A 13,555-nucleotide genomic window follows, 5' to 3' on the forward strand; every position below is an offset into this window, starting at 1 on the left:
TAATGAAATAAAGTATATTATACTTTATATTAAATTTACATAGAAATTTGTGATATCATGAGAAAATGATATGCCATTGAAAATAAAGTATTGTATGGATTGATGGCATCGATATGAGACCAATGAGTAGTGAGTGGAGTAAAGGGAGAGTTAGACAGAGATTGTCATCCGGTTAGCACTGAACCGGAAACGTAATGCCGTTCACAGTATTTCCTAAATTGTATGGACGGCTAATTTGAGGCACATTGCCATTCATTGGCTTCTCCTATGGCATACATATATCATTGACTTTATGGTGTTAGGGTCACAATGTTGGCACACAATTGCAAAATATGACACAACTTCAAGAGTAAAGTATTTGTGTCTCTCTATCTCTAAGAAGTACATCCATATATGTATGTTATGTGTGTATAATACAGTATATACTATAAATGTATAGAATGTATGAGTTTGTTGTGTGTGTGTGTGTGTGTGTGTGTGTGTGAGTGAGTGAGTGAGTGAGTGAGTGAGTGAGTGAGTGAGTGAGTGAGTGAGTGAGTGAGTGAGTGAGTGAGTGAGTGAGTGAGTGAGTGAGTGAGTGAGTGAGTGAGTGAGTGAGTGAGTGAGTGAGTGAGTGAGTGAGTGAGTGAGTGAGTGAGTGAGTGAGTGAGTGAGTGAGTGAGTGAGTGAGTGAGTGAGTGTTTGTGTGTGAGTGTTAGCTAAATCATCGTCAAAAGGTTAGAGACCTTTGAATATAATGTGGTTATGGGTTGCGGAGGGACTCCTTTGGGCGCAAAAATTTATTTTCGTTTTTTGGACACACAATGCATTACATCGACTGCTATTGAATTACCGATCCTATTGTTGTGGGACTTAAATGCCTCCCTTATAATGATAGTTGAATGCAGAGTAACTCTGAGTCCGTATACAATCACTTTTAATGTGATGCCAATGTGTTATAACCCATATTGCATTACAAACTCTACAAAAATGTTCACTTAATACACATCACATATTATAGACACAAATGCAAGATTGAGGTCTTTTGATTGTATGTGTCATACATTAAATGCCATGAATTACACGGACAGACATTCTCTTATTAGTTCAAACACTAGAAAAGGCATAAATAATGGACACTTTCCAACAGCTATATAACTTCTCATTACATTTTTTATATAACTTTTAATTATTTATTTGCTATCATAGAGACTATAAAATCATTATTTTCAAAGATTGTCAATTCATGGATTACAATACAAGAGTTTCATTAAATCTAATACAACATTATTTCAGTAATATATCAGAGCTTTATATCTTCAAAATTTATTAGTAAGTAATCATAAATTAATTAATTGTTTTAGAACCAGATTATTTTGTTTAAACTAAAAAATAAAAATTTTATAAAATAATAATCAATTTTATTTATTTTTTAGATTAATATTTTCTAATATTAATAATAAAATATAATAGAAAAGTGTGACTCATATTTTTAACATTAGAAAAATCTAATTTTGTAATATTGATGAAAATATATAAATAAATGCTATATTGTTATAGATTTAGTGTTAAATGAAATTGAAATCTATGGTATAATTGGTTTGGTTTGTAAATGTTTGACTGAGTTGACTGGTATTTGATTTAAATACTTAAACCTTATATTCTATTCATAAATAGATTATCTTATTAGTTGATTTGTGGTAATGTATTGACATATCTTTCATGTCATGACATCTCTTCAAATTGCTATTCAAAGAGAGCTATGATTTTATCAAATACTATATATTTTTGAAGGAATTATGATTACGATTGTTAGGTGTTATAGTGTTATAATATTGTGTCATTAGAGGGATGACAGCAAAAAGCAAACACTAGATTTCAATTGATTTCAAGCCTGTTATGAGATTTTAGAGTACATGTTATGACTGATAATGTTATGACTGTTTGCTTTAGCGCACAACAGCTTTACTAAAGTAACTCAATTATCAATTCATAGATTTGACTGTAAAAACATTATATGAGATGATAGTCTTGGAGTGTCAGTCAGTCAGTCAGTCAGTGATCACCAAACTATGGCAAAGAGTATGATTGGAGAACAAAGAGTACCAGTTGTTTGTCGATCACATATTGTATTAGAGAGTTAGGTGTTGACCACTAAAGCCATTATAGCCATTGATGTACTGGTAGTAGTAGTAGTAGTAATAGTACTAAACTAGTTATATAATACTCCCAATTCCCTCAACGAAACAAAATATTCTGTATTTTCCCTGTGCATCCCTCTGCATCCCTCTGCATCCCTGTTCTCCCACAGGCATATCGTATTACAAAGCAAACGGACAATTGACGGTTAGAGCATACGTGACGGTCCACTCCAACTATTGGAGGCATACATGAGAACATTTTGACCACAATTTATATACTATTCCTATAGTTATATAACATAACTAAGTTATAGTATGTTATTATTATGTGTATCATCTGATCGACCAAAACATCACTCGAGAGCAACAACTCTATAGACAACTTTAACACTTGACTACAAAACCAATAACTTGTTATATCATATATAAAGCAAATATCGATCCTTTTTAATGCAACTTTTCGATAGTATAGTCAAAGAAAGTGCTATTGAATATTATATATATTCAGTAGTTATGGTATAGTTATAGTAGTGTTATGTTTGTTATAACTGATCTATAATGTGGTTATTTGATGGATGATAAGTAGTTTTGCATTTCATGAAAATGCATTCATTTTATATGTTGGCCTCAAATCAACAAATCATTTACTTTGCGATATAATTTCTAACAATTATTTTTTCTCGCCTACTATTCAAACCATCATTACATCCATTCTCATTAATCATCATTTTGTGACAAATGGTGCCATTATTTTGTTATTTGTAGCCAACTATCACTGTTATATAATGTATCAATTTCTACAAATATAAGACAATACTAATTTAAACAACATTTGTAATGATACTTTTGATTATTACACTAATTTTCAACTTTGTAATTGTTAATTCAAAAATTACATTTTTTCTATTTGCTGATTAGTTTTACATATTATTTATTTATTTCTATATTAATATAAATTTATATAATTTAATTCTTATTTATAATACCAATCAATTAATTAATTTTTATTTGATTTATAACTTACAAAGAGCACCAACAAGTTTCATTTATACTAAATAAATATTAGAAATAACTAAAATAATTTAATAAAATAATAGTTTAAATTGCAATAACCTAACTGATTAAATATTCCTTTAGATTAAGCAGTAATTTAAATAATAACTTTTAAAAATTATTGCCAATATATTAAATAAATATTTCATAAATTAGTTTTTCTCAAATAATTTTTAATTATTGTTAAAAATAATTACAACAAACTATTTTAGTTATTTATTTTTCAAGAAGTTTTATATTCTGTACTATAAGGACAGTTAAAGTAGTAAAATAAACTGTGTTTTTATTTCTGTAAACATTGACTATATTAATGAAATAATTATAAAACTTGATAATCTATTAATTAAGTAATTTACTAATTTTAAATAATATAATATATTATAATAAAAATACTTTATATTAAAGATATATTCATAGATTAATTATCAAAGTTTGTAAAATATAGTTATTTAAAAGTTTTCTATTTTTTTATTGTACAGTATTTTAGTCTAATATTATTTTAGAGCAAAAATTATAACTAAAATAAAAAGTTTTAGATTTTATTCAATGAATGTCTATTAGATGGCATTGCAGTACATATGTTGTCATTGAAATAATATATCAATAAGTTATTGCAATCATAATAATCACTTGAATGACAAATTCAATATTAATTACAATATAAAGTTTATACTATAAACACGTGTTAATTGATTTGAATGAGTAATGAATGCATTGATTAATAAACGCAAATCACGGGACACGTGTTGGACACACAACAAGAGGACAAAGACTGATACCATTAATGGTTTTTTATATCAAATAATACTAAAAATTATATCAATATTTTGATCATTTGTTTCATTCAAATATAGACTTCAGTGATGTCTCCAAAGCTTACGATTACTTGCGGTCATTGTTTGCAACCGAAAAGTTTAGTCAAAAGATTGTTCCGATTGTTTGGAGACATCAATTGTATGCCATCTGTCATAATAAGACACTCATTGATAGACAACTGGTTTGACATAATCTTGTACTCAATTATCACAACTAATTCAAAGTGTTTTATATATTACAGAATACTTGGTCTAAATCTTCATATATACGTCTCTTTAGACTCGGATCCACAGCCGATGACAACGAAGTGGCCGTTGTTTTGATGTCCGATTTTCAAGAGTTAGTTGACAAGTGTTGTCCCAAAACTATTATCACTGGTATTCATATTAATAACATTTATTAAAAACTCTGTATTTAATGTATTGAAATGCTTTCATAAACAGAGAGATACCTAAAGAAAGTTATTTATGAAAAACATTCAACACATATATCATGTGATGTTTTGAAAAATGAGTACCAATTTAATGAAGAAAATATCATTGAATTGGTGCGAATCGGACTACTGGCCCGACATCTCAATGTCGGCCAACTATTAGTGTCGATACCAAATGTCGGAGAATTTGTAAAAACTTTTCATTTAGGAAGAAATACTTTGATTTCAATCATTAAGAAAAACAAATACAAAGAAATCTTAAAATCAGAACTCATGAAAAAGAGATATCCAAAGAATATGAAATTGAGTGTTGAGTATCACATCAATGACCTCATCGGTTCACAAACTGTTGAGGTGTAAGTATACTGTAGATGAATATTACTTTTATTTTATTATTTTATCATTTAATTTCATCTTTTCTCTAGAATTAAAACATCTAATGATTTATTACTTCGGTTATTATAAACAACTTAAAGATTATCATAAATTATATTTACTTATTATTAATTTATTTTATGATCTATTAACTCATTTTTATTTAAATAAAGTTTAATCAATTTATAATATAAACTAAAATGAAGTGTTAGTTAATAATTAAAATATAGAGTACAGGTATATATAATTACAAATATATTTTAATCAATGACTAAACTTAATAGTTTAATTGTCGGTAATTTTTGACAAATTATTATTACCGGTAGTTTGTCAATGATTGTCATATTTGATAAAAGAGTTAATCAAAACTATTTCCAGTAAATTTATATTGTGAAGGTATGGACACATCACTGACTATAAGTAATTATTGTAATAAATTCTTATGGTATAAGATCTTCAATTAGTTTATCTCTATAATCGATGTCTGAATGAACTTTCAGATGATTTTGCAGTTCTTGTTTCTCACAGAAACTCTTGTTTTGACACAAATGACATTTAAAAGGTCGTAAACCCAAATGATTGCGACGGATGTGCTGTTTTCAAAAAAATATATACCATTTAGTCATTTATTTGAAATATTGTTGAAAATTATTTATGAATTTTAATATAACAAATACATAATTTGAATTTTATATAAATTTTATATACGGAACTAATCCGTATAACTTAAATACTGTTAATACTTAAAAGTTTTAAAAATTAAATTAGCGTTAACTCACTTTTAACAGATTAGGATAGGAGAAGAACTTGCGATCGCAATGTGAACACTAAATATGAGATTTGGTTAATCAAAATCTTACAATTAGTCAAATCTTACTTACAGTATGTCTTTTGTGTCCCAAATGGTGATCCAAATGTAACTGAAGATTAGACCGACACCTAAAAGTCTGATCACATTTATTACACTTATATGGTCTTAACTCTGTGTGTACTATCTTATGCACATTTAATGGTGCGATCTATTAAATAGTCATATATTAGAAAATAATGATAAATTGTATAATCAGTTTAATTACCTGACGAAATGATTTACCACAATCTAGACATACAAATGGTTTTTCACCTTTTATAATAACAAATTGATTAGTTATATAAATTTTGGCGACAAAACTACGGTAATTGTAATTATGACTACCGGTGTGAATGCGTTGATGTGCCGTATAATGGGTTTTGTTGTGACAAATGAGTCCACAGACCGAACATTTGAGTCTCAGATCCTGACTATTATGTTCTCCTTTATGTAACCGTCGATGTCGTTCAAGCGATGTCTTATGTTTATAGACTTTACCACAATATTCACATTGTCTGCAAACATAAATATGATAAAGTATTAGACCTAATATACTGTAAGATTAAGTAATAGTCCTCAAACCGTGTCATATCTTCTGTGTGATACTTATGATGAGCTTTTAGCTGATGTTTTGTCGCATATTTTTTGTCACATTTATTGCATTCATATTTTTTGTCTTCATTTCCATGCATTTTAAGGATGTGTTGTTGGACTGAAAACTTGGATGACATGCGAAGGTTACAGATATGACAAGTGAATGGATTGTCACTTAAATGTGTCTTTTTATGGTTTCTCAAAAGTGATGGCCATCTAAACAAATAAATATAATAATAATTATATATATATATATATATATATTTATATATATAATGTTAGACCTGTATGTCTTTCCACAGATGAGACACTCATATGGTCTGTGATTTTCATGAATTTTCATGTGATCTTTAAGATATGATTTCTTAAGTTGTTTATCACAAACGGGACAATTAGTGTCAATTTGACGACTAGTTAACCATTTGTTTGAATATATAGCTATTTGATCATTAATTTGATCATTAATTTGATCATTAATTTGATCATTAATTTGATCATTAATTTGATCATTAATTTGATTGCTTTTATGAATTACCGAACAATTATTATTACTTCGAGTAATTGTTTCATTTGTATTACAATTTTCAACTGTTAAATGGCTAGTATTATCACCACTTAATATATTTAAGGTATAATTATTTGTCACATTTAACGGTTCCGTTGTTTGAAATGTCAAATTTTGTTGATCTTTGTTGTGGACATCAATTTGCATAACTGTTTGCTGTAATTCATATATCGAAGAATCGCTACTTTTCTTAATCAACAAATATCCCGGTATTAGTAATGAACTTAAATTATTGACCAAATCGTTGTCAATCAATGGACAGACAGTAGTATTATTGACTTCATAGCATATATCACTAACATTGATCCCAATTGTCTTTTTATTAGTAATTGTATTATTCATTTATACGGTAATTGATTTGTAAAAAACAATATGAATAAAATGTTAAATAATTTTTAATAATTATTTATAAAAAAATAGCAAATTTATACTAGAATTTAATTAAATTATTTTTTAGAGATATTATAATTTATAAACCAAATAATTTAGAAATATTGAAAAAATAGATAAATTAGCATGGGTATATTATTTATTATAAATGACGTAATATTAATGACATATTTAAATCATGTCTATTAAAGTTATGTTATAATTTTTATATACAAATATACAGACAGTACTGTACTATTAATACATGTGCACTACATATACACATATACAGTGATCCGCCATATGTTATATATTGTTAATATTATTAATATTTCAAAAACACATTGAAGTTACAAATCAAAACTCACTGTAGTTTTTAATGATTACATTATGTTAATTATTAATATTGAATATACTGTACTGTATTTCAAACATAATATGTATAATATTAAGCATATACTGTATATTAATGCTATTGTGCCGTAGATCTAAATAGTAATTATAATTTAATTTACATTATTTGTACCGTAATTATTATTTTTTTAACATTTTATCAAATTTTATATAATAAATAAATTAATTAATAAAAATATTAAATCAAAACAAATTAAAATCTATAAAAGCGATTTTTAATTTTGAAATATAACAAATAAATATATATAACATTTGTAAAAAATTATATTACATTATGAAAATACAAATATATCTTATTTTGTGACTAATTTGTTGACAGTTTTAAGTAGAAATGATGGTAAATAAGAAATTTTATTAAAATAGTAACTATTAGTACTCTTTGGCAATAAATTCAAATATCTTGTAATATAATGTATGTATTGACACAATTGATGGTTTGATTTGATATCAATGAATATCTTTAAACTGAAATTATATTATCGTTGAAATCCCCGAGTTTACTCTTAAAGCCATTAATTACCTGAAAATAGACAAAGTGTTCAATCGTTGTCCTTTGCAAACCATTTTAGATGAATTAAAATATATTTTATAAACAATTTTATAATGCAATTCAATATTTATGTCAACAAATAAATAAATTACAGATATAGTCATAAGTTTACAAAAGATGAATAAATGTTGATTAAAGATAAGTATAATTAACAATTGAAATCCTGTTTATCAATGTTTATCTAATAATCTTATAAATTAGTTATAAAATTAAAGAAATTTATAAATAATCAAAAATAACTAAAGATATATATAAAGAGTCAAATATTTGTTTAATTCTTAAGCCGTTTGGCGGTTGACTCGTCCTCAACAATGTTATCTAATTTTCTCTTATTTACTTCAGTTATATCAAGTATATCGCTATCCTCGTTATCATCAATTATAACACTATCATTATCAGAGTCACTGATGGTTACCTCTTCTACTTCATTCGCCTCATTCATTGGATCCAAACCTTCAACTTGTGGCGACTCATTGTTTTGGTTCTCATCTTCTACTTGAATAACGTCATCGTTTATCATGTCATCAGATCTCGAGTCTGTTTCTACTTTGTTTTCATTTGAATCTTCTATAGTCTCATCATTTGTTTGTTCATTCTTTGTAATTCCTTCTTTAGTTATAACCATTTTATAGAAGAGGCCGTCGTTTTCGTTTTTATCAATCGCAACATCTCTTAATGTTATAATAATTTGCAAGTCTTGTAGCAAATCGTTGACAGAAACACGTGTTTTATCGCTCACATCCTTATAATCTGATAGATATTTCTTCTCAAATCGTTCTCTCGCTTCGTTATCCATGTCATCGTAATCTTCTTTAGTGTAAAGTATAACAGAAGTACCATCTATTGTAATATCAGGACAAACATAATGTAATTTCTTATAAATGATTTGATCGATAAAGTCTGTCATCAAAGTTTCGCTAAGCCTTAGACTGATTTCAATTTCAGGCACCGATGAAGAACAGACTAAACAATTAAGATTTGGTTTTTCCAATTGATAAGAAGCAATCAGATTCTTAGCCGAAGGACCAACTTTGCGAAGATATATGTGACGACACGAGTCATACAATTCTTTATCGGCTTCTTCTTTAGCCATTCCTGAGTCACGTTTAGTAATATTTCGTAAAACATTAAGACACTGTAATATCATTAGTCCACCGACTATTGAATTAGTAGATGAAATGGCGGGTATTATGTTGCCGGCCATTGATTTCACGTCAAACTTTGATTTTCTACTAATATGAAAGCAAAACGATCTAAGATTTGAAACGGCAGTCACAAAGTCGAGGGCCGGTTCGTCGTCTTTATCCCAAACCAAAAAATTTTCAGTTTTTAACCGGTCTTTCAATGTCTTAATACTAGTATCGAGAACTTCCAAACAATCTTTTATTGACAAAAGTATTTGGTCTTTAAGTTCCGGTTTATCAGTTGAACCATTCAGACCGTGTGTACTACTGGTGGCTTCAAGTGAATCAAATTGAATCTCATTGTTAACTACTTTATCATAATTTATAGAAAATGGTTTTCGTCTCGATTCCCATAATTTATCCATTTTTAACAAATATTCGATATCTGTTTGAAACAACTTATCGAAGACTTCTTTGGTATTGTAATCACACTTCTGAACCCAATCTCTCGTCGACTGTAAACGAGTTTTGCCTTAAAAACCAAATTACAAATCAGTAAATTGTAATTTTGAAAAAAACATTACCATTAGTCACATTGCTTTCATTTGTCTTATTTTCAGTCAATTCTGGATCATTCATGTCTGGACTGACATCGTTGTCGACGTCCACTTCACCGAAAAGTTGTGCGAACAGATGTTTGGCCCAAACGATGCAATGAATGGGAAGGGATGGTGTGTTACGTATAGTACACGAGGCATACGTACGACTGTCTTGTTTGGGTCCTTCACATTCATAGCATTGGGTAATATGTTTGTTAATGAGGAACACTTGACCCATATAGCCCTCAGATCCCGACTCTATCAGTGGTATGTCTGCAGCCAAACACATGCGGTTTACATGACTTCTTGCGGCTCTATTGTCCAAAGCATTGATCACAAGAGTAAATTCTTTGTAAAAATCTATGTCATAATCGCGGCTCTGAATTGAGTCGTGAATCGGTTCCACTGTCAGTGTGTCGTTGTGCCCGAAGTTGTCTTTTGCCACTCGAGACGCTATTTCAGCCTTACTTTTGCCGACATGTTGTCGATTAAAGAGGAATTGTCTGTTGAGGTTAGAGACATCAATGGTGTCCAAATCAATCACTTTTATCTTCTCGAAGCCCATTAACAGCAAATTCTTAATCACTTCGGAACCGATACCTCCGGCGCCCACCAGAAGAATGTGACTCTTTTTAATTGTTTTTGTTAGCTCTTCGTCGCCCAACATTTGGGTCAACAGATGTGATGAATCAATAGCTGTCGACATATCACTTGTGGTCAGTCTTCGGACATTCAAATCAGTTATCAATCGATGGTTTGTTTTCAACACTTGTTTTGCAAACAAGTCTTCAATAGTTTTATTGAAAGCATTTGAACAGTCATTACATTCACATAAATGGCGCCATATTTGCCATCATTTTACTAATGTAGAGGTCTTTACACGGCATCACATCATTTGCAATCAATTGTCATATCATTCATATGTTACCATTGATTGCATCTAATTATGTCTTATAATATCATTAATCAATAGATTGTTTGTCGATAACAATCAATACTAACCAAACATATATTAATCTCTCAATATTTGCGCTCTAAATGATAATTACTGTTTACTGTAAACATATCTAATCGTGTTTTATGTATTGAATCATTAAAAATGATTAAATCTATTAGTAAATCATAACAATTATTATTATTATTATTATTAGTAATTAAATTGATTTTTAAATATAAAGTAAATGTTTTGTACATAAATTCAACTAATTTTATATATTATATCATATCTTATATTTGATTGCAATTACATTAAGATATTTGTCCACAAATAACAACACATTTTATAAGTAACTCTTATATTATAATAATTTATTAATTTATTCATCAATTGTTGACATAATTGATGAATGAATTGTTGTTTGAGTTCTCCATTAAATTGATGTCACGTTTTGAAAGTGAAAACAATAAGCGATTGAATTGTTTTTTGATTGAAAACAATCATTGATTTAATGCAAGAATTGATTTGACTTTGAGATCAATTGATCAACAAATTGATGACAATGTCGGACGCGGAGGACGACTTCATGGACGATGAAAATGAAGAAGACTACGATCTGGTGAGACATTTGACAGCTATTTGACAACAAAACTAATGGATTGATTGCAGGAGTATTCAGAGGACAGCAATTCAGAACCAGATGTAGATCTGGAGAACCAATACTACAACTCGAAGTCACAGAAAGAAGAAGATCCCAAGGGTTCACTCCATAGCTTTCAGAAAGTACTAGACTTAGAGGCCACCGGAGGAGAGAAGAATGAGTGGGGATTCAAAGCACTGAAACAAATGATCAAAATTAACTTCAAACTGGTTTGTAATGTCTTTTAATTGATTTGTCGATTAATTTAATAGATTTTGTTATTTGTAGAGCAATTACGCAGAAATGATGATCAGATATAAACAACTGTTAACTTACATCAAGAATGCTGTCACAAGAAATTACTCGGAAAAGTCAATCAACTCTATTCTGGACTATATTTCCACTTCAAAACAGGTATCCATTCAATGATATGACTTTGTCTTTGATTGCATTATCACTGATTTGAATATACAAATAGATGGAACTGTTGCAAGAATTCTACGAAACAACTTTAGATGCATTAAAAGACGCGAAGAATGATAGACTTTGGTTTAAGACAAATACAAAATTAGGTAAATTATATTATGACAGAAATGAGTTCAACAAATTGTCGAAAATATTGAAACAATTGCATCAATCGTGTCAAACGGATGAGGGAACTGATGATCTTAAAAAAGGTACTCAACTTCTTGAGATTTATGCTCTGGAGATTCAGATGTATACGCAACAGAAGAATAATAAGAAACTTAAGGTTTGATTACGAAATAATGGATTACAGTCTTTGATTATATTTGGTATTTAATGATATGTTTAGAAACTTTATGAACAATCACTTCATATAAAGTCTGCAATTCCTCACCCGTTAATTATGGGAGTCATTAGAGGTATGATTAAAGCATAAGATAGTTGTCATTACCGGTAAATTGAGTGAATGTTTGACTTTTTAAATGACTGTAGAATGCGGTGGAAAAATGCATTTAAGAGAAGGAGAGTACGAGAAGGCACACACAGACTTCTTTGAGGCCTTTAAGAACTATGACGAGTCAGGAAGTCCACGAAGAACTACTTGTCTTAAATATCTGGTTTTGGCAAATATGTTAATGAAGTCTGGGATCAATCCATTTGATTCACAAGAAGCCAAACCATATAAAAATGATTCAGAAATTCTTGCAATGACTAATCTGGTCAGTGCTTATCAAAACAATGATATTAACGACTTTGAGAAGATTTTGAGGACCAATAGGAGGACTATTATGGACGACCCCTTTATTAAGGAACATATTGAAGGTATGAATCAAACATTTATTAACACTTACCAGTAATTAATTTTATAAAACATTATTATTCAGATTTATTGCGAAATATACGAACACAGGTTCTCATTAAACTAATTAAACCCTACACTAGAATCCAAATTCCGTTTATTTCAAAGGTAATGAATGTAATGTTAAATGTTATAACTAATTGTTATTTTTAATTAAATAGGAATTAAATATAGATGTGAGTGAAGTCGAAAATCTATTAGTTTCCTGTATTCTTGATAAGTGAGTACTCTTTTGATTTCAGTCTAAAAATAGATTATTAAATTTTATCTATAATTTAGTACAATTGAGGGACGGATAGATCAAGTAAACCAAGTGCTTGAACTCAACCGAAGTACTAACAGTGCTGCCCGTTATAATGCTTTAGATAAATGGACGACTCAGTTGTCATCACTTCATTCAACAATTGTTAATAAGATGGCTTAAGTTATATGAAATTTTGTAATTTATTTCAATTTAATACAATTTAATAAAAATGAAAAACAAATAATAAAACAATTGAGAATTTGTGTTTACAATTAGAGTTAAAATAATAATAAGTCTTTAATAAATACAATTTGGATAATATAATCGTACATTTGTCAACATTTTTCACTTTTATTGAAAAATTAATAATTTGTTTATTTCATTGAATGTTTGCAAAAAATATATTTTATATTTAGAAAAGCGAAAAATTTGATAAAATTGGAAAATTCAACATTTGGTTCGTAAATTATAAAAGATCTCATTTGAATACAATGTTTTTAATACCGTAAAGTATAGGTACCGTAATATATTTTTTGATAATTATTAAG

General features: G+C 28.6%; 4 protein-coding genes across 5 annotated transcripts; 2 read left to right on the forward strand and 2 right to left on the reverse strand.

Annotated features, from left to right (window-relative positions):
* The first annotated feature begins 3,830 nt into the window (after window positions 1-3,830).
* On the forward strand, window positions 3,831-4,912 carry LOC128958465 (serine/threonine-protein kinase 19-like). The gene is made up of 5 exons (XM_054304323.1): window positions 3,831-3,960; window positions 4,028-4,170; window positions 4,231-4,366; window positions 4,433-4,778; window positions 4,848-4,912. Exons 1-5 carry the CDS (start codon window positions 3,879-3,881, stop codon window positions 4,885-4,887), a joined length of 747 nt encoding a protein of 248 aa, XP_054160298.1. The 5' UTR covers window positions 3,831-3,878; the 3' UTR covers window positions 4,888-4,912.
* A 325-nt stretch (window positions 4,913-5,237) lies between these two features.
* Window positions 5,238-6,953, reverse strand: LOC128958045 (zinc finger protein OZF-like). Its single transcript, XM_054303861.1, has 7 exons — window positions 6,526-6,953; window positions 6,230-6,457; window positions 5,993-6,162; window positions 5,874-5,920; window positions 5,679-5,816; window positions 5,577-5,624; window positions 5,238-5,390 (listed from the first exon to the last, which is right to left on the reverse strand). The coding sequence occupies exons 1-7, from the start codon at window positions 6,951-6,953 to the stop codon at window positions 5,238-5,240; spliced, it is 1,212 nt and encodes a 403-aa protein (XP_054159836.1).
* A 1,016-nt stretch (window positions 6,954-7,969) lies between these two features.
* LOC128958965 (SUMO-activating enzyme subunit 2-like) lies at window positions 7,970-10,906 on the reverse strand. 2 transcript variants are annotated; one of them, XM_054304935.1, is made up of 3 exons: window positions 9,848-10,906; window positions 8,555-9,795; window positions 7,970-8,109 (listed from the first exon to the last, which is right to left on the reverse strand). In XM_054304935.1, the coding sequence occupies exons 1-3, from the start codon at window positions 10,566-10,568 to the stop codon at window positions 8,050-8,052; spliced, it is 2,022 nt and encodes a 673-aa protein (XP_054160910.1). In that variant the 5' UTR covers window positions 10,569-10,906; the 3' UTR covers window positions 7,970-8,049. The 2 variants fall into 2 exon arrangements, with proteins under 2 accessions (XP_054160910.1, XP_054160909.1); XM_054304934.1 differs by lacking the exon at window positions 7,970-8,109 and having other exon boundaries at window positions 8,283-9,795.
* Window positions 10,907-11,193: 287 nt separating this feature from the next.
* On the forward strand, window positions 11,194-13,187 carry LOC128958631 (COP9 signalosome complex subunit 2). The gene is made up of 9 exons (XM_054304522.1): window positions 11,194-11,418; window positions 11,469-11,669; window positions 11,728-11,853; window positions 11,918-12,190; window positions 12,254-12,323; window positions 12,397-12,726; window positions 12,789-12,871; window positions 12,925-12,983; window positions 13,043-13,187. Exons 1-9 carry the CDS (start codon window positions 11,356-11,358, stop codon window positions 13,185-13,187), a joined length of 1,350 nt encoding a protein of 449 aa, XP_054160497.1. The 5' UTR covers window positions 11,194-11,355.
* Window positions 13,188-13,555: the final 368 nt, after the last annotated feature.

This window comes from Oppia nitens, unplaced genomic scaffold, assembly GCF_028296485.1.
Source record: "Oppia nitens isolate AA-2021 unplaced genomic scaffold, nextdenovo-longstitch-racon4-pilon3 scaffold3_pilon_pilon_pilon, whole genome shotgun sequence".
NCBI classification, from domain to species: Eukaryota; Metazoa; Arthropoda; class Arachnida; order Sarcoptiformes; family Oppiidae; genus Oppia; species Oppia nitens.